We start from the raw sequence: 26608 nt of genomic DNA, 5'->3' as shown, positions 1-26608 counted from the left end.
AATTAAAACAGTGCTTGGTATATTTTAAATGCTTTTATATAGCAAGATATAGATATATAAATCTGAATACAAAATACTAAGATTGACTGGAAGGAGAGTCCCAGATTTCTTTTTGTGTTTACTCTGGGAAAAAGGCATTGGGGCTTGATATGTTGGTAAACTTTATTTTTAATGTCTTTGGCTAAAACAGGTAAAGTATATGAGACAAAATGTGTATGCGGTTGTTAAATCTGAGTATTTAAGGTTTTATTTTCATGCTCTTTATTTTCTAAATTACTAAAGAAAACTCCACACAAAATACACAAATTATATATTATGTGTATTTAAACATGTATATGTATAATTTTGCACATGGGTTTACTAGTTTCTTTATACACACCCATAAAACTAAAAATGAATTGATAATATATATACTCATTGTGATTTCTTCTAGAAATGAAGGGGCAGAAATATAGAACTTTATTATTTTCTATAATATCCTAATTTTAAAACCAAGAGAGAGTAAATTCACATATTACATATATACAAGTATAAATATAACAAAAGATTTGAACAAATAAAGCAGAAATTTTATAATAGTTTATTATATTTAGTAGAAATAGAACTTGTTATTTATTTCTTTATAATTGTTTTTAAATGACAATAAAACAAAGGTTATTGGGGTTCAGTGATCAAATAGGAAACTTGTTCTAGTCTCCATTTTCTTTATCAATTTTTGGTCCCAGAAAGATGATGGAGTAAATCATATTTAGAGGTGCTCTCCACATCTTAGGGCTCTGTTATGAGCAAGAGGCAATGCAGGGTACCAACAGCACAAGCCTAGTGGCACATCTAGAAGGCATTCCTGTGTCATCGGGTCCTGTCATAACCCTTGAATTTAGGGAAGAAGCTAGGAACTGAAAGGGAGTAAATGATACACTGGCAGAGCGTGGGCTTGCTCACTGGTTTCTAAGGTGGGATGTTTCACCCTCCAGGTCGAGGTCTCCCAGCAGGACAGGCTGAGGTGGAGATGATAGAACGAGCCAGGGAGAAGCGTGCTTGGGAGGCCACTCTTCCCCCTCTGGGTGACATCCGCCAGTTTGAGAAGAGGAGGAAGATGATGAATGTGATGGAGAGGAAGGAGTGGGCCTTCAGAGAGCAGGAGATTGAAAAGTATGTTACCTACCATCAGACAGCTACCCTGCACTGATGGAAGTTATGTTTGGACTTCTTTTAATCTGTAAATCGATTTCCCAAATGCCGGCTTCTAGAAGCAATCTCAACCTATGGAGATAAGAAATGGGGTTTCTCATTCTTTCAGGAGCAATCGCTGCCTCCTGATGTGGTGTAGGAGTTCTCTATAAATTTCTCTCCAGTAACATGAAAAGGTCTACCCTCCTGATGTGTGAAGTTCAGCATGGAACTCAGATTTCAGCAACTCCTTCAGAGCATCTCTGATCCTTCTTTCTTTCTTTTATTTACTTTTTTTTCTTTTTTGTATCTATCATCTAGACTGTTACAGAATGCCACTGATTTCTGCAAAGCATCTTTCAAACTATCCCTTTGCGTTCATTCATAGTGCCACTGTCCCTAGGCTTCTGCCCTATTCATATCCACTGACCAGTCTCCCAGGAGTTCTGTCCTATACTCCCCTGACACTGGATTTGCAGTCAGGATGCAAATAGGCTATAGGCATTTCTGATTTGAAAGGAAGAATTGAAATGCTTCTATTAAAAGATGAGCATACATGATGATATGCATAAACAACATTATGCCAAGGCACTTCAGTCATTTTAACTGACATAGTTTTGGTAATGAGGTTATTGCTGACATGTAGAAATGATGAGAAATTATTAGCACCAAACTCCCTAACAAGCAAGAAAGGAAGGGTACTTGCAAGTCAAGGGTGTCCTTCATTGTAAGCCATGCTGAAGCACTTACTGAAGCACTTATTCATAGCGATGCTACCAAGGCCCCTTATGTACAAGGGAGTTAGGGACCAGAAACCTAGGGAATCAGCTTGGTGGTAAACTCAAAATGTGTTGTTTTTTTTTTTTCTTCTGCAACACCTTCTTAATAACCCTGAATCCAGACTATGTGATGTTTTGGTAAAAGCTTGCAATTTAATAGAAAATAGTATTTGGGGGCAAAGTAGGTATCAAACTACCCAATCTTATCTGCAAAAACTTAAATTTATAGCTCTACTTTGGAAAAGAATGTCTTTTCAGAAGAAATTAAAAATATTAAAAATTTATCTGGCCAGAGTAAAGGCATCACTTGAGAGAAGGTAAGTACTTCTGTTATACTGAGGACAGTTTTAATAAACATATTTTGAGTCCCTCCTATGTTCTGGGCACTGTGCTATGAGATGGGGGAACAGAATGACTGGGAAACTGCTGGGCCCAACAGAGCTCCTTATAGTCTCCTGGGGCTAGAGAGGAGGAGTGTGGGCAGAGGATGAGACAAAAGATCTCAGATGGCCGGGCATGGTGGTGCATGCCTGTAATCCCAGCAGCTTGGGACGCTTAGGCAGGAGGATCATGAGTTCAAAGCCAGCCTTGGCAATAGCAAGGCACTAAGCAACTCAGTGAGACCCTGTCTCTAAAGAAAATACAAAATAGGGTTGGGGATGTGGCTCAGTGGTCTAGTGTCCCTGAGTTCATCCCCGGTACCAGGAAAAAAAAAAAAAAAAAAAAAGACCTCAGACCAACACCTCTCAGGTATATTCTACCAGTGATGTGCTTCCCTCTATACCTAGTGCTAGGGGAATCCACGTGAGAGAACAGTTTGTTGTGTTTGAGATGGGTGATTTGGATAAGGTAGCTGCTGAGCTGGGTGTTGAAGGATGAGTAGGAAACCATCAGGTGGATGGTAATGTCGATGATGATGTTGATGATGATAGTTAGAGAGCAAGTAACACTATATGGTATTCTTACAATGGGCCAGGCAGTGTTCTATGTCAGTGGTTCTCAAAGTGTGTTTTATAGATCAGAAACATCAGCATTACTTGGAAGTTTGTTAGAAATGCAGATCCTCAGGCCCCATCCCAGACCTACTGGATCAGAGGTGGGGCCAGCAATGTGAGTCCTACCAAGCCCTCCAAATTATTCTGGAGAACAATTAGGTTTGAGGACTACTCTTCTAGCACTTTGTAAACATTGACTCATTTAAAGCTCACAACAACCTTATGAGCTGGATACTATTATCTCCCTTTTGCACTTGAAGAAACTAGGTAAAGTGGTGAGGTTGAAAAGTGGACCTAATAGCCATGGAGTGCTTCAGTGTGGGAGGTATTCTGAGAAATGTGTGCTTAGGTGACTTCATCCTTGTGTGAACATCACAGACAGTGTTTAGACAAAGCAGATGGCAGGCTCATCACAGTGTGGCTCTTTGATGAAATCAAGAGAGGTGCTAAATGGGAGATGTGTGGGGATGCTTCCTGCATAGCACAGCATACGGTCTTACAGTAAACTGAGTTTTTAGAAGGAGTACACCTTAAACTAATGTTAAAAATATAGTAAGCACATAAATCAGTAACATCGTTGTTTATTGATATTATCAAGTCCTATACATAATTGTATGTGCTGTGCTTCTATATGGCCGATGCACTGTAGGGTTGTTTACACCAGCATCATTTAATATGTCGTGCTGTGATGTCGCGATGTCTGTGGCATCACTGGGTGATAGGCGCTTTTCAGCTCATTATGGTCCCATGGGAGCACCACAGTAAATGGGTTCATCCTTGACTTAAGAGTCGTTATGCAGAACATGACTGTATTTCTCACTCTAGAGAGAAAGGTGGCAGCTGGCGTGTGTCTTATTTTTAAAAGTGTCTGTCTCTCCATACTCATTTGTCATTCCTGCCTCACCCTCCCACATGCACTCACTCTAAGAAGCTCTGCTGGTTGACATGTTTGTGCTCTCTGGGCCTTTTGGCTGAGCCCTAGCTTCTCCCTTATCTACGTGGCAGACCCCAAACCTCATTTATCCCCCGTGCTCTGCTGCTGACTTGATACTTCCACAAGGAAGCCTTCCCATCACCCCTTTCTCGCCCTTGTTTGTCTTTCTTCTCCCCCAGAGGTCTTTTTATTCTTCTAGCCTGGAATTTATCTCCTTGTTGTACATGTTGGTTTCTAGGCCTCTTCTGGAACACAGTGCTTGTTGAACAGAATCTTGTCTTGCACGTCATTGTCTCTGGCCTCCTGTATGATGGGCACTTGTTAAATATTTGACAAATGAATGAAAGAATAATTTAATGCATGAGTTTTTAAGTAGGAGTAAAATGTGCTTTCAGAGCTCTGTTTTAGGAAAGTGAACCTTGACATCTATGTGGGACAAAGTTTGGAAGGAGGAGAGACTAGCTGCAAGGAGTCCCAGTTAGGAGAGAGAATACGAACACGAACAAGGGAATGGATGCAAAAATGGTTGGAGGAGGGATCATTGGCAGAGGGAAGAAGATGTGAGGAAAGGGGTAGATTTCTGGGGGAACAAAATAAGTACCTTTTTTTAAAAAATATAGTCAAGGGACAGCAGGAATTTAAGCAAAGTCTGGTTCAGAAATATCTGAGCAGTCATCTGTACAGAGTTGGACACTCTAGGAGAACACTTACATGCAAAGGGAGGGGAGCAGACTTATTGAGTACCTACTATGTACTGGACATTGGCATTTTCAGATTCGCACCTCATCTTCTCTCCACTCCCCCATTACTTAATCCTCCAGCAATACCACTCAATCTGGAACTGTCCAGACCTCTTGTTCCTGTAGGTCCATCTGCCCGGAGAACCCACCTACCATACTGTTCTTCATCCTTCATAACTATCCCCACGCATTGTGATTAGATTCACTCTTAAGTTCCTCCCCTTTTCCCTCAGGTCATTCATCACACTTTTCTAGAGTGATCTTTTAGAAAAGTCTATGAAGACGATGCCCATGGACAAGATCCCATCTGTGGCAACTGTTCATGTGCTCTCTAGTAGAAACACATATTTGGAATACCATGAACTTATTAATGCTCTGTAATTTATTTGAAGACTGCAGGACTTTCGCCTGGAAGTTTTAAAAGAGCTGCTGAGGAGGCGTGAAGAGCGTCAAAATGAACTGGACATGAAGCACTTGAATGCCCAGTGGAGTAAACTGCAGGAAGCAAAAGAAGCCAAACTAGCCCAAATCCATCGCACACATATATCAAGTAATGGTGTAGTATGAGGACGGGAGAAAATGGAAAGGGGGCTTTGCTCTCTGATTTAGCTATGATAAAGTTCTCTTTGCATCCTAGTGTTATCAGATAGGTAAGGGATGAGAGATGAGTTACATCAAGTGACGACATACTAATAGATAGTTAAGTTGTTGATGTTATAGAGGGGGTGAGTGTTGGTTCCTCATATTGATGTCCAAGGCCCTGGATCGAGAATCCTATTGCTCCACTTTTTTTTGTCATTATTGTCCCCTAAAAATGAACTTTAAGATACATTTTTTCCCTAATCACACCTCTCCAAGAAATTTTAATACCACTGACATCTTGAATATATGTTTATGTTCTACAAATGTATTTGTACTTCATGTACAAAAATAGGAAATGTACACCTTACTCTTTATTCAATGCAGAATTAAGAATTACTTGGGCTGGGGCCATGGCTCAGTGCCTAGCATGCATGAGGCACTGGGTTCTATCTTCAGCACCACATAATAATAAAATAAAGATATTGTGCCCACCTATAACTAAAAACTAAATATTTTAAAAAAAGAATAAAAAATTCAAGTGAAAAATTTTAAATTATTAACATTTAATGGTAAAGCTTTACTTACTGAAAAACTGTTAATGTCATTTATTAAAAATTCTATCACCTCCATATGCAAATTAGCAACTGATATATATATACAAGTAACAATCACATTTTAGAAAATAATTCAAAACTACTAGTTTTCTAACAAAAGTTAAACAATTACAAAAATTAAATTACTGCTTAAAATTATTTTGGTGAATTTAAATTCCTTTTTTTTTTTTTTTTTGTAGTGCTGGGGATTGAACAAGCAAGCACTCGACCAACTGAGCTATATTCCCCAGCCCTTCCCTAATTCCTTTTTTTTATTTTAAAAGAGAGAGTGAGAGAGATAATTTTTTAATATTTATTTTTTAGTTCTCGGTGGACACAACATCTTTGTTTGTATGTGGTGCTGAGGATCGAACCCGGGCCGCACGCATGCCAGACGAGCTCGCTACTGGTTGTGCCACATCCCCAGCCCCCCTAATTCCTTCTTGGATGTGGAAAAGTAACTTTTAAGTTACAACTAGATATTCATTTAGTTATTGTTAACCTTTTGTTCTTTTCAGTACTTGAATAACTAGTGAAGTATTTGACTCATTTTGTAGATAAGTAATAAAATATAAACTATTTTTACTTAATTCTAAAACTCGAAGTCCCACACAAAAGCACTAATGATTAAACAGACAATAAATATGCTCAAGGCAGAGACATCATATGATTTACACCTTGGGAGTGCACCTGGAGCCATTTAAAGGGAGTGGATCTGTGAAGAAAGGAAAAGATCAGGTGGAAGACAGTGAGCATGACCCCTGAGCTGAGAATTCTCCTAATGGGCACCGGTGAAACTTTCCCCTTTGACTGCCAAACAAGTCTGAAAGCTATTAACAGAGTCATCTTCTGGTTATTCTGATGTTAGCTAAGATGAACCTGTAGTCCTCTCTTTTAATTGTCTTGTAGGGGAGAGTAAGTCTCTAGCACTCACTGAACCTCTTTTCCATTTACTTTGGATTTCCCTCATTTAACAAACTTTTATGGAAAACGTCTTGGCCCAAATCTTTTAAAAGCTTGCAGTTATAAAAGATTTTTGATTAGTACGAGTTGACAACTAGCTGATTCGGCTCCTGTCACTCCTGCCTATCTCATGGCAGACCTGTCTTTAGTGTCACATTCTGGCTCTAGTGAATCATCCTGAAATTCATTCAGTTCAGTAGCTTTCCAATGAATAAAACTAGAATAGTTTACTATTTTTCATTTTTAATTCAGAACAATATTTTGGAGAGAGTCATGTAGGTATGTTTTATTTCAGCAATCAGAAAGCTTGAAGGAAAGGGAAAGAATATAGAAGGGAAACTGAAAAAAAGAGATATCATCAAGGATTATTCTGATTATGCATCACAGGTCTATGGACCTCTATCTCGCCTTGGCCGTTTCCCAGACAACAACTCAGAGGACTTTGTAGTAAAAAACTACTATCTCAACACCTATGAAGGTAAACAATTTGCATAATTATAAGTCTATTATAAGAGGGTTATCTTGGACATGTGGATTAAATATATAAATTTAGACTAAAAGCTAAACAATAAAAAAATATTTGTAGGAAACAGCAATGAACAGATTTAATGTGATTATTAATATAAATTTATACAAACCAATAAAAACTCTTAAGACACAAATGAATATATGGACACACTATAGAACATTTTAACAAGGTAAATTCAACTAGCTACTAAATGTTTGAAAATGTTTAATATTGTTAATAATCAAAGTTATGCAAAAATTAACTAGAAAAAAAACTTTTACAGCAGGTTTATGAAACAAACAAGACTTTCATAATGAATCAACCTGTAAGAAAGAAATGTCAGAAAACTAGAGGGCAAAGGGATGGGTAGTCAGGTGGTAAATTCACAGAGAGGATGGTTTCTTTTCTGAAGTTTAAGAGGCTTATTTAAATTGTTTAAATTTGAGTTGACAAGTTGAAGCATCGTGTGGCCAAGATCATGAGTTGATCATCACACTGTTGAACTTTAGCTCTGACTGGCCATTTCCAGAGGAGAATATGACAATGTGAGAGAGATGAACATTCTCTTTAGAGTGGTGGCAACATGTATTTTAGCATTTTTGATTTTCTGTTGATAGTAATGGAATTTATTGTTCCTTTGTAGGGTAACATTGTTATTTTAGAATATATTTCTTATTTTATAGTTCAAGACACTGAGAACATGCGTTAATTACACAGAATCGTGCTTACCATTTCAAGGGCAGTTCATTCTATTATACAAGTACAGCTCATCAACACCTCCAACAAAATCCGTTTTAATTTTACTAAAATTAAAAATATTCATTTGAAATGGTAAATTTAAGCACTAGATACTAAAAACGTGTGCTTCCTTCCCATAGGATTAATTGAACTTGAATCAAGTCTTCCAGATTTTGTGACACAACCGAGAATCAGAACTCCAAAACCAAAAGTCGGTACCACTAAATCTGGTTTTCTGAAGAGGGCAGCAAGACTGGACTATGAGTTGGCAGAGGTTCATAAGGTATCATTGTGATCTGGAAGACAAGAGGCTTCTAGTGAGAATTCTGCAGAAAAATGCTTTAGCCTAATTTGTACTTTGTTTGGGGCGGTGTTGAGCAGGGGGTCTAATGTAGGACCTCATGTTCTTTTCTCCTCGCTAGACTTTTCTCTTCTGGGGGTTTCCCCTGATGTGCCAAACCCATGTGCTTTCCTCCCCTCACTTCAAAATGAAGGAAAACTTAGAAGTTATTCTCCCCATTTAGAGAACTCATGTTCCTTTCTGAAAAATTTCAAATTTGGATCTATAAAACAAAATTTGACACTTTACTGAGGAATAACAAATTTCTAGGATTAGTAATAACTCTTGGTGTTAATAGTTGCAAAAGGCTCCATTTTCTCCACTTTATAATTGTTACCAGGGCATCATGAATATAAGGAGGCATCATGAATAAAAGCAGGCATATTCAACAACTTTCTCATTTAGATGAGAGAGTTTGATGGCCATCAAACTTTAGTATGCATCAGAACCATGTGGGAGGCTTGTTGAAACATGTTGCTGCCCCCCACCCCCCATTTCTGCTAGGTAGGTTGGGGTGAGGCTCCTGGAGTGCTGGCATTTTTTTAAAAAACAAGTTTCCAGTTGATGCTGATGCTCCAGGCCCAGGAAACACACTTTGGGACCCATTGGTTTATGATGTGCACCCATCACTAGTCCATGCATGTTTGTTCCATTGATTTCAGTAATAAGAGTCCATGGGAACCCAGGCTCAACATACAAATAGGACCTTGACAATGATGTATGTATCTATGAGGTTCTTTCTCATCTATTTCCCCTGTCTACTTTTACCTATGTAGAATACTGCGTTCACCATATGCTCACTTTCTATAAGAATGTGTTTTCTTTTATTAGAGCTTAATCATTATACATAGTAGTTGGGTTCATCCTGTCAAACTCATGCGTGCATGGAAATTGATTTCAGCTCATTATCCCCTCTTTTCTTTCCCCCTTTTCCCTCCCGTCCTTTCCCCTCTCCCAGTCTCCTTTCTCTACTATACCAGACTTCCTTTTGTTCATCTATTTATTTGATTGATTCTTTGTGTTATCCTACCCTTCCCTTGTTCTTCCCTTTATTTTACTCTAGCTTCTGCATTTGAGAGAAAATATTCAACTTTTGAGTTTCTGAGTCTGGCTAATTTTTCCTAGTACAATATTCTCCATTTCCATCTACTTACCTGCAAATGCCATAATTTTATTCTTTTATTATGACTGAGTAGAACTCCGTTGTATGCATGTATATATATATATATATATATATATATATATATATATATACACACACATATATATATATCACAGTTTCTTAATTCATCCATCTATCTATTAATGTGCATCTGGGTTGATTCTATAACAGCTATTGTGAATTGTGCTACTATAAATATTGATGTGACTATTTTGCTATATACGCTGATTTTACATCTTTTGGGAAAATAACAAGGAGTGAGACAGCTGGGTCATATGGTGGTTCCATCCCTAGTTTTTTGAGGACTCTCCATACTGATTTCCAGAGTGGTTTTACTAGTCTGCAGTCCCACCAACAACGTACAAGTGTACCATTTCCCCCCACAACCTCACCAGCATTTATTACTGTTTGTTTTCTTGATCATTTTCATTCTGACTAGAATGAGATGAAATTTTAGTTTAGGTTTGATTTGCATTTCCTTGATTGCTAGAGATGTTGAATATTTTTTCACTTATTTGTTAGCTGTATGTGTAGGTCTCTTCTTTTGAGAAGTTTCTGTTTCATTCTTTTGTTCATTTATTGATTGGGTTATTTGGTTTTTTGGTGTTAGGTTTTTTGTAGGTTCTGGATATTAATACCCTATAGGAGGAGTAGCTGGCCAACATTTTCTCCCATACCGTAGGCTCTTTCTTTTTGCTCTTAGTCATTTCCTTTGCTGAACAGAAGCTTTTTAGTTTGATGGCATCCCACTTATTGATTATTGGTTTTATTTCTTGTGCTTTGGGGGTCTGTTGAAGGATGGTTGGTTCCATAGTTTAGCTATTGTGAGTTCAGCTGCTATAAACACTGATGTGGCTGTGTCACTGTAGTATGCCTCAGTTTAGGTATAAACTAAGGAGTGGGATAGCTGGATCAAATAGTGGTTCCATTCCAAGTTTTCTGAGGAATCTCCATATCACATAATGGTTGCTCCCATTTGCAGTCACACCAGCAATGTATGAGTGTACCTTTTTCCCCATATCCTCATCAAGATTTATTGTTGCTTGTATCCTTGATAATTGCCATCTGACTGGAGTGGGATAAAATCTTAAAGTAGTTTTGATACGCATTTCTCTAATTGCTAGAGATGTTGAAAAATTTTTCATATATTTTTTGATTGATTGTATTCCTTCTTCTGTGAAGTGTCTGTTCTGTCCTTGGCCATTTTGTTGATTGAATTATTTGTTCTTTTGGTGTTGAGTTTTTTGAGTTCTTTATATATCCTGGATATTAGCGCTGTATCTGAGGTGTGTGTGGTAAAATTTTCCCCCATTCTATAGTCTCTCTCTTCGAATTATTGATTGTTTCCTTTGCTGAGAAGAGTAAGAATGTTTTTGTGGATGATTTTTGTGAGGTCTCGGAAGCCCCCATTTGTTCTTAATTTACTAAAGGTCTTACTGTGTCTTTGTTGAATTTTTTTCAGGCACTTATCAAATTTACATAGGTATTTTAAGCTAAACACTTCATTTAAAACACTGATTTCTGCTGCATTCCACTAGTTTTGATATGTAGTATTTGTCATTATTCTTATTCTAATATCTAAAAATGTTCAATATTGTTTTTGAACCTGTGAGTATTTAACAGTGTTTTAAAATGTCCAAATATGTAGGAATTTAAACTCATTTTTTTTCAATTAACTTACTCAATTGCACTGTGATTAGAGCTAATAGTCTATGTGATACCTTTTCTTTGAAATTTAGTGAGGGTTGCTTTGTGGACTAGTACATGATTATACATATAACATAATCAAAGTCCACCTTTAGATCCTACTATACCCCTCATGTGTGGGGCAGGTACCTTATAGCAGATAATTCCCATTTCCTGTCTCCCATCCCTGTGGCATTGCTTTGATTCAAAAGCTGTAATCACCCAATACATTTTTACTCTTATTGCTTTAACAGATTGTTATCTTTTAATGCAATTAAAAATTAGAAAAATAAGAAAAGATTTTGTTCTACTTCATTTGTTCTTTCGTTGCCATTCTTCAGTTGTTCATGTATCTACACAGACTTCTAAGTCTCCGACCTGAACAACTGGTTTCATTGTCTCACATGGTGCTCTGGCAAGCAGCTTCAGTGTTTGTCTGTCTCAAGAGTCTTCCTCCTTTACTGTTGTAGAGGGAGGGAGTGTAATAAACACACAACAGAAATCTGCCCATTTAAAATATTCAATTCAGTGTTTTTAGCATGTTAACAAAGTTGTGCCACCATCAACATATTTAATTCTGGAATATTTTCATCGTCCCCTAAACAAATGCCAGACCCACTAGCAGTCACTTCCAATCCCCTCTTCCTCATTCCCTCACAACCACTGCTCTGCTTTTTCATTATGGATTTGCTTATGCTGAGCATATTGTGTAAATTGAATCGTGCATTAAATGGCATTTTTAAATTTGGCTTCTTTCACTTAGCATAGCATTTTAAGGTCAGTCCACATTCCCATACATCTCAGTACTCCATTCTTTTTATGACTGCGTAATATTCCATTGCATAGATATACCACATTTTATTTATCCACTCATCAGCTGATGAATATTTGAATCATATCTAGTATTGGCTATTACAAGTAGTGTTACTGTGTACTTTTATGTTCAAGTTTCTGTGTGGACATGTTTTTAGTTCTCTTGTGCATATCTCTAGGAGTGGGATTGTTGGGTCCTACAGTAACTTATGTTTTACTTTTGAGAAACTGCTAGATTGTTTCCAAAGTGACTGGACTATCTTATATTCACATCAACAATGTATGAGGGTTTCAGTTTCTCCATCATTTATTATTGCCTATCTTTTTTATTATAGTTGTTATTCCAGTATGTGTGATATGATATCTCATTGTGATTTTGATTCACATTTCTCTAATAATTAATAATATCAAGCATCTTTTAAGTACCTGTTACTCATTTATATCTCTTTTTTGAAGATATGTCTATTTAGATCCTTCACCCATTTAAGAATTTTTTTTTTTAATTGTTGAGTTATAAGAGTTCATTGTATATTCTGGAGACTAGACCTTTATTAGATATGTGATTCACAAAATTTTCTCCCATTCTGTGGGTTGTCTTTTTCATCTTCTTAATAATATCCTTTGAAATACAGAGTTTTGATTTATATATATATATATATTTAGTTTCAAAGAGTGATTTTGCTGAGAATAGAATTCTAATTTGCTTTCTTTCCTCTTCCAACTCTTCAAAGATTTTACTCCACTTTCCTCTTGCTTGCATTGTTTCTGACTATAAATCTGCTATAATTCTTATCTTTGTTTCTCCATGGATAAGAGTATTTTAAAAAAATACTTTATGAGCTAAGTCATGAAATCATGGAGGAGAAATATTCAGAAAAGTGTAAAAGCATTGCCAAGTGCAGTATTTTCAGGCCATTTTGGTAGAAATTTAAGCTGGAATATATTTCTGAAGCTTTGTGAAAATGAGTTCTTTAAATTTGCCTTTTGAGCATATTAAAGTGTATTGTTTGATAAGAAGTTTTCTTTAATATTCTCATGTTCATGCATACTCATTCCCTCAGCTCCACTTTTGTAGGCAATTATGAGTCTGAGATTAAAGAAAATTGCATTTTTGTTTATTATTTTAATTGGATTTCCTGACCAAATATTTTTCTTTTAATTGTAACAGTTTTGAGAATTTTTTCTTTTCTTTTTTAAAAAAAACTTTGTATATTTTTCATTTTTTCTTGTATTTAAAATTAATTTGTTGACTAAGCAACATATTACATAGTTCAAAATTCATGAGTTATTTAAGAATATTAACCTAAATGTTTTTCTTACATACTTGTCTCTCAGTCATGTAGTTCTGTCTCTGGATGAAACTCATGTTATTAGATTCATGAATGTACTTTCAGAGAGATTTGATACAAGCAAATATCTGTATATGTTTACATATATGTGAGTGTATTTAAACATATACCTGCACAGAAGCATACATGTTCATGTACATTAGTACATTTTTAAATATGTTCTAGCAAATATGCCTAAACACATATAAGTCTCTTTTAGAATTCTTTATAATTCACATGTAAATAGATAAAGTGTGCTGTTCTATCCTTGCATTTTTACTTAATATATCTCAGAAATCAATTTATGTCAATATTACCAGAAAAACTTTCTTATAATTTTTCACACTTTCATGATATGGTATAAATGTACAAAAATGCATTTTTGATAGATATTTAGATTATAACTAATGCTGCAAACCAAGTATGGTGCCTCACAACTGTAATCCCATCTACCTGGGAGGCTGAGGCAGGAGGTTCAAGGTCCACCTGGGCAACTTAGCCAGACCTTGTCTTAAGATAAAAAGTAAAAAGAGGGGGTGCCCTCAGTGGTAGAGTGCACCTGGGTTCAACCCCAAGTACTGAAAACAAAAACCCAGACAACAACACTACACTGCAGTGAGTGATATTTTTTGCATATAATTTGGCACATGTGTGAACATATCTAGAAGATAAATTCCTTGACTTGGAATTTCTGGACCACAAATGTACGTGTACTTATAATTTTGTGGATATTGCCAAATGCTCTTATGTAAATGATTTATCAATGTTAGCTATATTCAAAAGTGCCATTTTCCCACATCCTTATCTACATAATTAGTTATGGATGATTGGTTTTGAAATAGTTTCATGTGGTATTGTTCAGGACTTTTCCCTCAAGACTTCATAAATTATTAATTGCTTTTAGACTGCTGCTGATTTCTGTGGAGTCCCCAGTTGTGGTTATTGATATATATTTGCTGTCAGTTTTATTTTGGGCAAACTCAGAGGCTCCATTACAACCACAGTTAGATGGTTTTAAATTTTATCCATAATTTGCATTTTTTTTAACCAGTTTCAGGTGTGTGTGTGTGTGGGGGGGTGTGGTGTGTGTGTGTGTGTGTGTGTGTGTGTGTTTTAAAACAGTGTTTATCTATGTTTTTAAGAAAAATATAATTTAAAGTTTATTATATGATGAGAAATTAACTGAAGTATGATTTTAAAATAACAAGCAGAATTTTTCCTTCTTTTAACTTAAAAATATTCCCCTCTGGTCAAAACAGAACCAATGAGCAAGATCTTATATTATGTGTTATTTGAGGACTTTTAGTGGTCAAAAATTTTAAAAAGATATGTCAAAATACAAACACACATACACTCTCTCACTAGGAAACAAGCTAATTTTTTAAGAATCTGAATGTTCAGGTTTCAAGGCCAAAGAAAAGATCTCTTCTCCACTTTGAGATAATTGCCATCAAATGTGCTTCAGTTTCCCTAGTAACAATAAGACATACCAAATATTTAAATCATTTGCTGCATAGCAAAATTTCCTAATGCTCAGACATTCATGTGATACAGCAAATTAGCTCATGTGGAAAAACAGGAGTTGGAGTTTTGCTTGTGTGCACATAAGACAGAACCTTTTAAAAACTCATAATAGATTGGGATTGTAGCTCAGTGGTAGAGCACTTGTCTAGCAAGTGCACGGCCCTGGGTTTGATACCCAGTACCACACACACACACACACACCAAAAAAAATTCTTTAAACCTCCCAAATCTTTTATTAAAATAGATACACTAAGAATATGTGCCATATTTATTCAGTGGTTACCCATTCCTTAGGAGTATCACAGCACCCCGTGGGAAATGCATACACCCCAGTTTGTACTTTCTCAAGCTGACCCAGCATAGCCATAGAAATATTGTTTCTGATTGATATTCAGATCTGCAGCCTCGATCTGTTAGTGGAGGAAAATACAAAGAAAAGGGATGACATTAGTTGGCATTATTTCAGGCACTGTTGGAAAAGAAGAGTAAAGGTCTGGAACCAAAGAAACCTCTGCGCCTCCTTCAAAGAAACCCCATACCTGAGCCTCGGCTTCCAACTCCAACCTTGGAAATGAGTTCCAATGTAAGTTTGAAACTTTTATTTGAAATGCAGAATTCAGTATTGTAATCAGTTCATTTCAGGATAGTTTGGGTTGGAAACAAATCTAATTTAACAGTGTTAGTTTCTCAAGCTCTGATTTTTTAAATTGATATTACATATTTATTAAGGCAAGGAACTATACAGAAAAAACACATTTGTTCTGTCAGTCTCTGATTTAAAGTTGATTTTATTTTTTAAAATTTATTTTATTTATTTATCTTTATTTATTTTACTCTTATATACTAAGCATCAGCTACACATAAAACTAAGCATAGTGAATGAAGTGAAATAAACCCAGTCTTTTTCAAGAATAAAATCAGAAAGAATGAAAGCTCTTCTGATGAAAATAGGAATCAGAAGGTAATCTTTCACATGCCAAGTTGAAAAAGAAGATTGAGAGATGATCAGTTACCCTACTGTCTCTCTTCCCACGTGAGTGGCCGAGGACTGTGGGAGTCAAGGAGGAAGGAAATGCTACAGATATCCTAGGGACAGACGGGCTTCTGGACGAGTCTCCCTAACCAGGACTACTTCTCATTAAACTCAACTTGGGCAAGATACCACAGTTGGTTAAAAAAAACTGCTAGAGATGCCACAGTGCAAAGTTATTTATTGAGAGAAACAGAACTGCCAGGTAGATTGGGCTCTCTCTCTGCTTGGCCAGCACAGAATCTCTGCGTGGAGGGCAAGTCCCCACAAAATGTCCACCTGTGTTCAGAAGGTGTGCTACATCAGGGTAGGGTTGACAAGAGATCTCATGAATGCCTGTCACCACCTGTGATGACCTGTGTGGCCTCCATGGAGGGACTGAAACACTCCCACTGACTGGCCCCTTTCTGGACGTCATGCAGGCCTTTGGTTGCACATCTTTGGGCTCTAGGTGTTTGTGCTCCCATCAGGCTGTTACTTTCTTTGACACTGAAAGGCACCTTGGTTAGATTTCCAGATCCTGATCTTTCTGCTTTTTGCACAGAATTATTTAAGGTGATTTTTGTAGATTAACTTATGCAGTATATTCTGAAATTTACCAGTTTAGCTAAATTCCTGTGAGAAGTACCTCCCTGCAACATGGACAACAGAGTTGTATTCTTTACTAGCTCATGATCAAACATGAAAATACTATGCTGAAAGGTTAATTCAAGCAATACTTGTTGCTTCAAGAAAGTTTTTTTTTTTTTTTCTTTTGGAAATGGCATCATTTGAAGGGACAGCATGGTAGTCTTATCATTTTGGGGCTTTAATATGATCTGGTAATGATGTTTATGATGAAAAAATAATAATGTTAATGATACATTAAGTAACATTGTTTGAAGTACTGCATATTCAATGAGGGCAGAGACTGTGCTTTATTTCTCTTTAAATCCTTCTGGCATCTAGCCTCATTTCTTGCTTGAAATCAATCTTCAAAAAATATTTGATGCTTGGACTGCTGCTCTTCTCAAGCTGCTTGGTTCTTCTCCCTTTGTTCTTTCAGGAAGAAGAAGACATAGAAATGGCTGTGATCTACCTTCAAAGCTTACTCCGGGGTAGAGTCGTTCAGAACATGGTGTGTAGGTCCAACTACAGGCCCTGTGTTTCTCCTTTGAGAATGAGACTTTTAGAATGCATATGTGCTAGGTTTGTTGGAGTGAATTCCCTCTTGCATCCTGCTACCCCGTTCAGCTGTCTTTTAATTCACCTACCCATCTCCTTCTAGTGCTGTTGTTTGTCCAGGTGGGTGACACAGTGTTAAGGAGTGGAAGGACATGACTACTTCTTGCCACAGTTGTAAATAAGGCAGTGTGAAACTTATTTCATCCCTCGAATTACTTATTCAATGAAATTTCTCACCTGAATTTTGACTGTTAAAGTATTACAAATTAAATGGCTTCCCTAATTTTCCACTGACTCATAACAGTTATTTGAATTTGCGTAGTTAACAATACCTGCATTATAAATGACATAGCTCATAGTGATAACTCCCCTTTTAAACTTGTTTCAGTCATTTTTTTATTGCTCTGACCAAAAGACCAATCAAGAACTACATAGAGGAGGCAAGGTATATTTGGGGCTCATGGTTTTATAGGTCTCAGTCCATAGACAGCCAACTCTGTTGCTTTGGGCCCCAGGTAAGGCAGACCATCATGGCAGAAAACTGTGGAGGAAGAAAGCAGCTCAGAACATGGAACCAGGCAGCAGAGAGAGACAGAGAGAGACAGAGACAGAGACAGAGAGACGGGGAGGAACAGAGACAGAGATGAGACAGAAAGAGATAAAGAGAATGAGCTCCCCTCATCATAGACAAAATATAAACCCCAAAGGCCCACCCTCAATGACCCACCTCCTCCAGCCACAACCTACCTGCCTACAGTTACCTCCCAGTTAATCCCCATCAGGACATTGATGCACTGATTAGGTTAAGGCTTTCATAACTCAATCATTTCATTCTAAACTTTCTTGCATTGTCTCACACATGAGCTTTTGGGGTCACCTAGTATCTAAACTATAACAGAACCCCTATTATATTCTGACATTGTATATTTTTTGTTCTGTTTTTGTTTGTTTGTTTTTCTATTAAGAATCTCATTTTACAGTCAAGTAATCTGAGTTTGAGATCGGGTTAGTTCCCTACCAGCCAGTTCACAACTCTGGTCTTCCTGACTGTAAAGGCTTAGCCAGATTATTGTGCAGCTGGAGCAGGCACACTTTACCTTAAAAAAAAAAAATAGGCTGATTTAAAGCTCCAGATAATTTTACCCCTAAAGAACTTTGATCCATGGAGTAACTTCAGGGAAGCTGTATGAGGGAGTGGTCTTGCATTCCATCGTATTCTTTACTCTCCCTTCAGTACTTCCCAGGAGGAGTGCTCCAGGTAAATTCACACTGCAGCCTGTCTTACAAATCAAGGGCACATTTTTGGAAATGAAAACATGACCATGAAAAGTGCTGCCCCCAGGTTTCTTAGGGAAGGAGCACCTGAAGTTGAGGGGAAGGCTCTAGTTTCTTACTGTGACCCTATATTTGTCACCTTGTCTTGCTTGCCTTTCTCTGTTTGAGCCCCTGAAGCATTGAAAAGGGAACCAAATTCTAGCTCTGTGGATCCCATCAGCCCAAAAGCCAGGAAAGAACTCTCTGCTCACAAGTTCCTCACATTTGTGAAGCTCCTAGTGCTGGGAAAAAAGGGATGGTAACCTGCCAGCTTGTCTTTGATTTGATTTGCCACAGATGTTTGAAGGAAAAGAAAAGCGACTGGAGTTGATCCAGGAGCTGCGCACCAGCCACGCACTCCAAGAGGATGAAAAACTGGTAAAGAAAGCCGAGAAGCAAGTGACCCTGGCCTTACAACGGCAGAGAAACTTGCACGAGCACAAGGTTCTTCCTTTTCTTTCTTGTTTTTATTATTGCACAAGTGATATTTTAATAATAATAAATGAAATGTTACAGAATATCCCCTACCACTCTCTCAGCATTTTAAACAATGTTGTTGTAGTTGATAATTTGGGATTATGCTCTCACTGAATTGAATATGGTATTTTTATCTTTATTTGCAAAAAAAGAAAGAAAGAAAGAAAGGGAGAAAGGGGGAGCGGGGGTAAGGAGAGAGAAGATAAATTCCTAAAACAAAGACAAATGCACTTTTTTCAACTTAAAGATTTTTTTCTTTCCTAAATATTGGTAACTACTGTATTTTAGTTGGTGAGGACCAAACAGAATAAATAATAAAAACAACATGAAAAAAGTGAGAAATGGGATTTTAAAATATCAGCACTTATTTTTGCATTTTGTAGCCATATACAGCACATGCCGGTTAAATATGTAACTACCTACTATGGTATTTGGTGACTTTCATCTGACCTGTCTCTCTGACACCTGACACAGCTAAGAACTGCAGCTCTAAACCAACAACTGTCAATTTTTTTCTGTTCTCTTCAGTGTTTGTCTATATACACATTTTTTAATGTCATTGACTTTAATATAGATGCACTTAATTCCCTTTCCCACTTACCTCTGAATCAATCTGAGAATCAATTTGCAAAGTTTAGTGTGGTAAGACTAAAGTTTGTTGTAAGCCAAGTTAACTTGACCCACCCTAGTAATGTACATAACTCTTGTGCTGTGTGGGAATTGAGCACAAATGGCAAACAGTTTGGAAGTGACCACAACTCTACTTCTTTTATATGACATTGGTGCCATAAATGGTTACTGAGCTTGGGAGAGCAGGTGAGGGGATTGGGAGGGAGGAAGTAAGAAAGTCACAAGCTGTGAGACCTCACAAAGGGACCAGAGAAAGACAAGGAGAATGTGGACACTGGAGCATCTGAATCGGGAGATCCTTGAGTCCTAGAAATATCCAGACATGAGTGCACCAAATCCTGAGACTCTGGGTGGGAAAATGGCCTCTTGGCCCTTCATGGTTTTTGATAATGGTGGACTTCCACAGAGGCAGCTAAGCCAATGGGCTTGTCAATTAATTTTCCCCATTTGGTGGATATATACATGGCTGATGAAGTCAGCTGAGAGTGAAGGGAGGCATTCATGGGGAAAGCTGTCACTTAGCCAAGGGCCACTTACAGTCAGCTATGCTAGGGAGATATATACCACTGATCTGCAGGGGCCCAAGGGAAGAGCACCTCACATATACCCTTTCCTCCTTCTCTTTCTGGAAAGCTGTCCAGAAAATACACAATTCCCAGTTGTGTGATACATTACATGCTATAACCACAGCAGAATCACTTTCTTAAATATTTTTTACTTAATTTCATATTAGATTGTCCTACCTGAGCATACTCAAATTTCTTGCTGAAGAAGGAGGCCAGACATGAACAGATAGCCATCTTAGGACCTTAATGATTGCATCTGCCTCCAGATGAGAGAGCTTATGTTTCTTGGAGACCCAGAATTTATTTGTGACCTCTGGGCTGAATGTTCAGTGGTTATGAATGAAGTAGTGAAATGTTCTAGTTATGTCTTTTCTTACCTTCACTCCCTCATGTAGCTCAAATTTCAACTAAGTGAAGTTGAACTTTGAGGTACAAGGTACGTATAGGCTAGGAGGTGGGTGAGGATGGGGATGTTAGGGCCAACAGCTACATCTGACTGACAGTCTCACCCATAGCCACATTGCCTTTGAGACCTGTGAGTATTCTTTCCCACAGATACAAACCAGGAGGGGAGCTGAGCAGAGGGAAAACTGTAAACATTAAGGCAGCTATGGCTGGAAGAAGAACACTTTCCCCTTCTACCTGAGGACCAGGGAGGGAGCAGGATGAAGTTACACAGGATAACTCATCTTAAACACTTTCTTCTCTGTGTGTCAAAACCAGGACCTGGTAAATAGGTACTGTGGGCACTCTGGCTTCCTCTGGCCAGAAGCTCCATGGTCCCTTGTTCTACCTCAGTGATCACACAGACATTCAGGCCTTTCCCTGGGCTGTTTCAAAGACGGTTGTTAATGGCTTTGAAGTTGTTAAAAAGACTAAAAAGTACCAAAGTTTTCTACTTTCATCTTATCTGAGATCTTAAAACTCCTCAAACTTGTGTGAAAGGATCAGACATTTAAAAATTAAAAGGTATCAGGAGGGAATTTCTAGGAGATTCTATTTTGTTACACTCCAGTTTTAATAAGAACTTTGACATTTCCCTTCATGTCTGGGAAGATATACTTGCCCTTCTGAATCAAATTGAAAGGAAAAATACATTTTGTGTGGTTGCTAACAGAAATGTTTCCTAAATCCTCTTCATAATCCAAGGACTGTGATCCATCAGTGACTGACAGAACAATCTACTTTCTCTGTCTGAGTCTATAATAAGTTTTCATAGTAAGGACGCTTGGGATGGGGTCCATTGAGAGATAACATTCCTAATAGAAACCAACTGCCTTTGAACAGTGAAGTGACTGTCAGAGTTCCGAGTAAACCAGCACTTCTGATAACCACATTCATAGTGGAATTTGTTGTATTATTATTTTTAAATAATAAAGTTGTATTATTACTTTTAAGGTGTCACTGGTTGAAAACCATTTGGCTGGGCTTGAAGGAAGGGCTCTAGCTGACATGCTAGACTTCCTGTCCAAAGAGCTGGTGAGACTACAGGAAGAGAGGAGGATCCATGCCTTTGCCATGTTGGCAGAGCGTCAGCGGCGGATGCGAGAAGCCGAAGAGAGTGGTCGTCGCCAGGTGGAACAAAGGCGCCTGCGTGAGGAGGACCAGATATTTAAGGAGGCAAGTAGGGGAAGCCCAGGGCATGGAAATCCCCCAGAAACAGCAAAGTTACACCAAAGCACTCCCATGACAAGAAATGGCATTGGGTTTTTTTGTTTTTCATTTTATTCAGCAAATATATACTGGGTTCCTGCTATATGCCAGGAATTGTGCAAAGACACTGTGGGGTATTTTGGAGGACAAAAGGCAGACAAAGGCCCTTTTCCCTGGAAGTTGAGAAACATAAAACATGCATATAAGTGTAGAATTAGAAAAATGCAGCAGTTCCATGAAGGAAGCAAATGGAGCCCAGTGACACATTTTAAAGAGGTTACTCTCTTGTTGAATGGAGAAGAGGTGGGAGGAAGGACAGAGTGGGAACAGAGAGACTGGGAAGGAAGCTGTTGAAGTAGTGGAGCCTGAGGAAGAAACAGAAATCAAGTATGGTGCCCAGTTTAGGGCTTAAGCAACTGAAAGGTGATGGTCCTCTTTTCTGAGGTAGGTGAGTTGAGAGAATAAGTTTAGGGGTAGAATCAGGACTTCAATTTAAATTTGCTCAGGACAGCTGAATGGAGTTATTTTAATAGCTGCATATATAAGATACAAAGAATCCTTAAATACAATCACACTTTTGCAGGTACATACAGAAAAAAATTCACAAAAAAATAACCCAGTGTGCACAATTAGCAAATACAAGGAGGAGCACACATGGACACATACATAGCCATCTGTGTTTCTTTATTCACTCATACACTTACAAGCACAACGTGTCCAGAAACGTACCTATTTATAAAGACACACAAGAACATATATTATTGTGAGAAGAGCACAGACCTTTCTACTTTTTTATGATCCAGCTGTCTGTTCCATATAGGTGTGACTTGCTTCCTCTATGAGAGCAAGCTATTGTATATTTGCTCTGTGCCTTCTCTAACAATAGCATAGATTCCCGGACCTACTAGACATTGAGCAAATACATTTTGGTTAGTTGGTCATTTGGTTGATACTATACTGAACTGTCACTGAGATACTCCCGTAGGGAAGGCCTAAGGGTTCAAAGTTGGTGTCATATAGGTACATGTTCAGTATCACATACTCAAACTTGTGCTGCAGTGCCTGTCAATAAACAGGTCCTGGGTTGTTACTGAGTCCTAGGCATTATCTCAATTCCAAAGAAATATCCAGACATGAAATAGAAAACTGCCCTGTCTCCAAAAAAACTCACAATCCATTGAGGAGACAGAATATATAACAAAACTCAGTATGTAGCAGTTGATGCTTTCCTGTGTAAATACCTGTCAAATAGGCCAAAAGGCATTGCTTATTGTATTAGTCAGATTTTCATCACTGACAAAATTTATTTCAGTATTTCATCAAAATACCTGACAAGAACAACTTAGAGGAGGAAAAGTTTGGCTTACAGTTTCAGAGACTCAGTTCATGATTGACTGACCTCATTGCTCTGGGCTTGAGAGGAGGCAGAACATCATGGTGGAAGGGCATAGTGGAGGAAAGCTTCAGCTCATGGCAGCCAGGAAACAGAAAGAGAGAGTGGGGAGTCAGGGACAAAATATAACCCCCAGCAGCACTCCCCCAGTGACCTACTTTCTCCAGTCATGCCCCAAGTACTGACAACTACCATCCAGTAATACATTCAAATTATTAATCCACCATGTGGATTAATCCACTGATGAGGTTGCAGATCTTATAATCTAACTATTTCACTTCTGAATATTCCTGAATTAACACATAAGTTTTTTTGGGACTCCTCATAACCAAACCATACACTTATGGTTGCGTGCTTAGGGAGTAAAATTACAAAGCATAGTAGGTGTTTACTAGGACAGTCATTGAAATGAAAAGGGTCTGCAGTCATGTCCTTCTGAGGTACTAGCTGTGACTACATCGACGCTGGCCTAACTCACCGTATTGTACCTATGTGTACTCTGCACATTTTAAAATCTGTACTCCATTTCAAGATTTCAAGAAAATTTTAAAAAGAAGGAACCCAAGAATGTTGGGATAGTTCAGTAAGTTCTTCAGAGACACAAGATCCTCCCATCTTTCTGTTATTTGCCCCCTAGGTTATGGCCCATGTAGCAATTTAAGGTGACTACCTATGTACCAGCATTATGTCCCCATGAAATAAGAAAGAAAAATAGAAGATAGAACTTTCCCTTTAAGAACTGTTTTTGGAAGTCACACACATAACTTCTACATATATTGTCTTAGTTAGAATTTTATCATATGGCCGTGTCCAGTTCCTATGGGTGTTAGGAAATGAAGTCTTTATTCTAGGTACCTGTTTGCCCAGCTGAAATCCAGAGGTTATGTTATTTAAGAGGAAAAACAGAAAGGATATAGGGAAATGTGCTAGCCTCTACTACAGTTAGATAGGTAGGTTGGCCATGTCACGCTGTTGATAAAGACAAAGGCAGAAACCAAACCAGGGTTATTGCGCTGAAGCCTATGATCTTCATGTGGTGCTATATTACCCACCCCCCAAGTAAGAGACATATTTCTTAATGGGTAGGGGTGAATGAGAAACAGAAGGAACTATTGACTTAATGAATGAAATACATGTGCTAGAAAACCATCAACCAATGTTTGTCTATTTTTTTGGTCTTTTTTTTATAATAGCTATTGTTTGTAAATAGGTATACTTTTGCTCTTTGCAGGTGGTTAAAGTTCATCAAAGTACTGTATCCTCATATCTGGAAGACATAATACTGAGTACTGAAGAGAATACTGCAGAAGAACAGGCCAGAAAAGAAATTGAGAAGATGGCTGAGGAAATCAATGACATTGCTTATGAAATGGAAAACCGGTATGCACCAAGAGATTATAGAATGGACAGTCCATTTGCTGGTACTCATGTAATTTTTCAGGAGCTTAAGATTTTGCCACCAAGGAGAAACAAATATATAATTTGTGCTTCGATGTCTACTGTTTTATCATCATGACTCTTTACAAGTCAACATGACTATACCACTGTATGGTGGGAGCATTGGAATTGAATTCTCAGTTACCCTCTGTGATCTGGGTTATTTTCATACTATGTACTTTTAGAATACTCAGAAGCATGAAAACAATGTGGACATGTGTGTGTGCAACATTATTTGGATTTAATCCCAAGGTTTTGGGCTTATATTTGTAATCTGTAGTTCTAACATTTTTGTCCTACCAGGCCAATAAATGAAGGACAGGGTCAAATCCAGATTTTCCATGGAATTAAGCTCATTAGGAATGTGGTATTTCAGATCATTCAGTCAAGGATAAGGTCATGACAGAATTTAGGCAGTGAAGTTGTTCATACATGCAAGGAAGATCTAAGTGCCATCAGCTCAAGTGAAAAACAAAGGAAATAGTTTAATTTTTTTTTTCTTTTTCAGTCGAACATATCTTCAGTCAGAGGAGATTGTTGCCGAGTTGGTTTATAGTTTTTTGATTCCAGAAGTGCAAAAAGAGTTTGTCAAAGAAAAAGGTAAACTGATACAAATGCTTCACTTTAGGATTTTTTTTTAAATGATGTAAATTATTTTCAAAATCCCAGAGATTTAGAACTTAACAGAGATACAGGGAATTTCTGAAGATGCACTGTTTTCTTGTTTCAGAACTCAATAAATTCTTTTCCTGTTGTCTGACTGCAGAGTTTAGTCACTTGTCATAGAGATAGGATACAGTTCTAACAAGCTTGACAGAGTATCAAGATCCAGCTTTCTTTAAAAGGAGGTTCCTAGTTCCAAGAAGTGTATTCTATGGCTCAAACTGTGATGGCCTTTTGTAGCAGGGAAATATAAACTATGGGTATTAAAAACTGGGGGTGCCCAAAAGGTCTGTATCTATTCTGCTACTCTGCCTGAGAGTATTACACTTAGATACTGTAGATACTGCCTGAGAGTATTACACTTAGATACTGTATTTCTTCTGGACCTGTACCTAAATATAAATGTCCCAATTTATCATATTCAAAAGTGGCATATTTGGGGGCTGGGGTTGTGGCTCTGTGGTAGAGCTCTTGCCTAGCATGTGTGAGGCACTGGATTCGATCCTCAGCACTACATAAAAATAAATAAATAAAATAAAGGTACTGGGTCCAACTACAGCTAAAAAAAAAAAAAAAAGAAAAAGAAAAGTAAAAGATTCTTCCAGAACTATGAGACTATTGGTGAGACGCCCGATCCTAGAGAGAGGGCTGCAATCAGGACAAGACCAATATTCAAGTGAAATAGCAATGCAGAAGCTTTTGGGATTATGAAGGGAACTTCTGGACAGATTTAAAGCAGAAAACTGTGCAATATTTGATTGCTTAATCAAGGATAGAGAGAATGGTAGAGGTCTAACACATCAGGACAAAGAGTCACCACATTTTCCTTCCTACAAGGTTGTTGTGTAATTTTAAAAGCAGTCCTCTCTAGTGATAGGCACTCAATGTTTCCAGTGTGGCTCTCTATTACTAACAGCGCTGCAACCAGTATATTTTATATGTTTCCTGGCCATGCTTCTGAGAGTCAATTCCTAGTGGTACAACTACTGGGAAACAGGGTACATGCATTTCGATAGATTCTACATAACTGTCCCACAAAAGGAGTGTTCTAATTTCTACTCCCAGCAACAGTTATGATAGTGCCATATCTATCTTCATAGTATATGAAGTTTAATTTTCAGACCAAGTAATGTGTATTTCTGTATCATCTTACATTATAAAAGGGACCTTAGGTTTTCTAGATTCTTAAGAAAATATATAACTCATTTCTACTTCACCCAGGTCCAAAGTGAGATCAGCCTGTTCAGAGCCATTCTACTTGGAGGAATTCAAGGACACAGGGAAAGAGTGGGTTTAATATTTACTAGTTTGAGATCCCCTCCTGCACCTCCTCCTAGGGATGAGGGAAAGATTTGGAGGAGGAACTTGAATGGAGGAAATGCTGTGGGCAAGTTGCCCAAGTCCTTAGTCTCTTCCCTATATGTTT

At 37.8% G+C, this 26608-nt stretch overlaps 1 protein-coding gene across 2 annotated transcripts in view; it reads left to right on the top strand.

Moving 5' to 3' along the window:
- The window catches only part of Cfap91 (cilia and flagella associated protein 91), a 68923-nt gene that overhangs the window by 17518 nt on the left and 24797 nt on the right, over positions 1 to 26608 (top strand). For both annotated transcript variants that reach the window (XM_015478469.2, XM_048803259.1), the window contains exons 7-16: positions 975 to 1152; positions 5011 to 5168; positions 7052 to 7234; positions 8143 to 8285; positions 15322 to 15438; positions 16931 to 17002; positions 18661 to 18807; positions 21435 to 21656; positions 24314 to 24462; positions 25028 to 25119. In XM_015478469.2, coding sequence (XP_015333955.1) covers positions 975 to 1152; positions 5011 to 5168; positions 7052 to 7234; positions 8143 to 8285; positions 15322 to 15438; positions 16931 to 17002; positions 18661 to 18807; positions 21435 to 21656; positions 24314 to 24462; positions 25028 to 25119 — 1461 coding nt within the window. The remainder of the gene's footprint in view (positions 1 to 974; positions 1153 to 5010; positions 5169 to 7051; positions 7235 to 8142; positions 8286 to 15321; positions 15439 to 16930; positions 17003 to 18660; positions 18808 to 21434; positions 21657 to 24313; positions 24463 to 25027; positions 25120 to 26608) is intronic.

This window comes from Marmota marmota, unplaced genomic scaffold (genome assembly GCF_001458135.2).
Source record: "Marmota marmota marmota unplaced genomic scaffold, marMar, whole genome shotgun sequence".
NCBI classification, from domain to species: Eukaryota; Metazoa; Chordata; class Mammalia; order Rodentia; family Sciuridae; genus Marmota; species Marmota marmota.
This window is presented reverse-complemented; position numbering and strand designations above follow the sequence as displayed.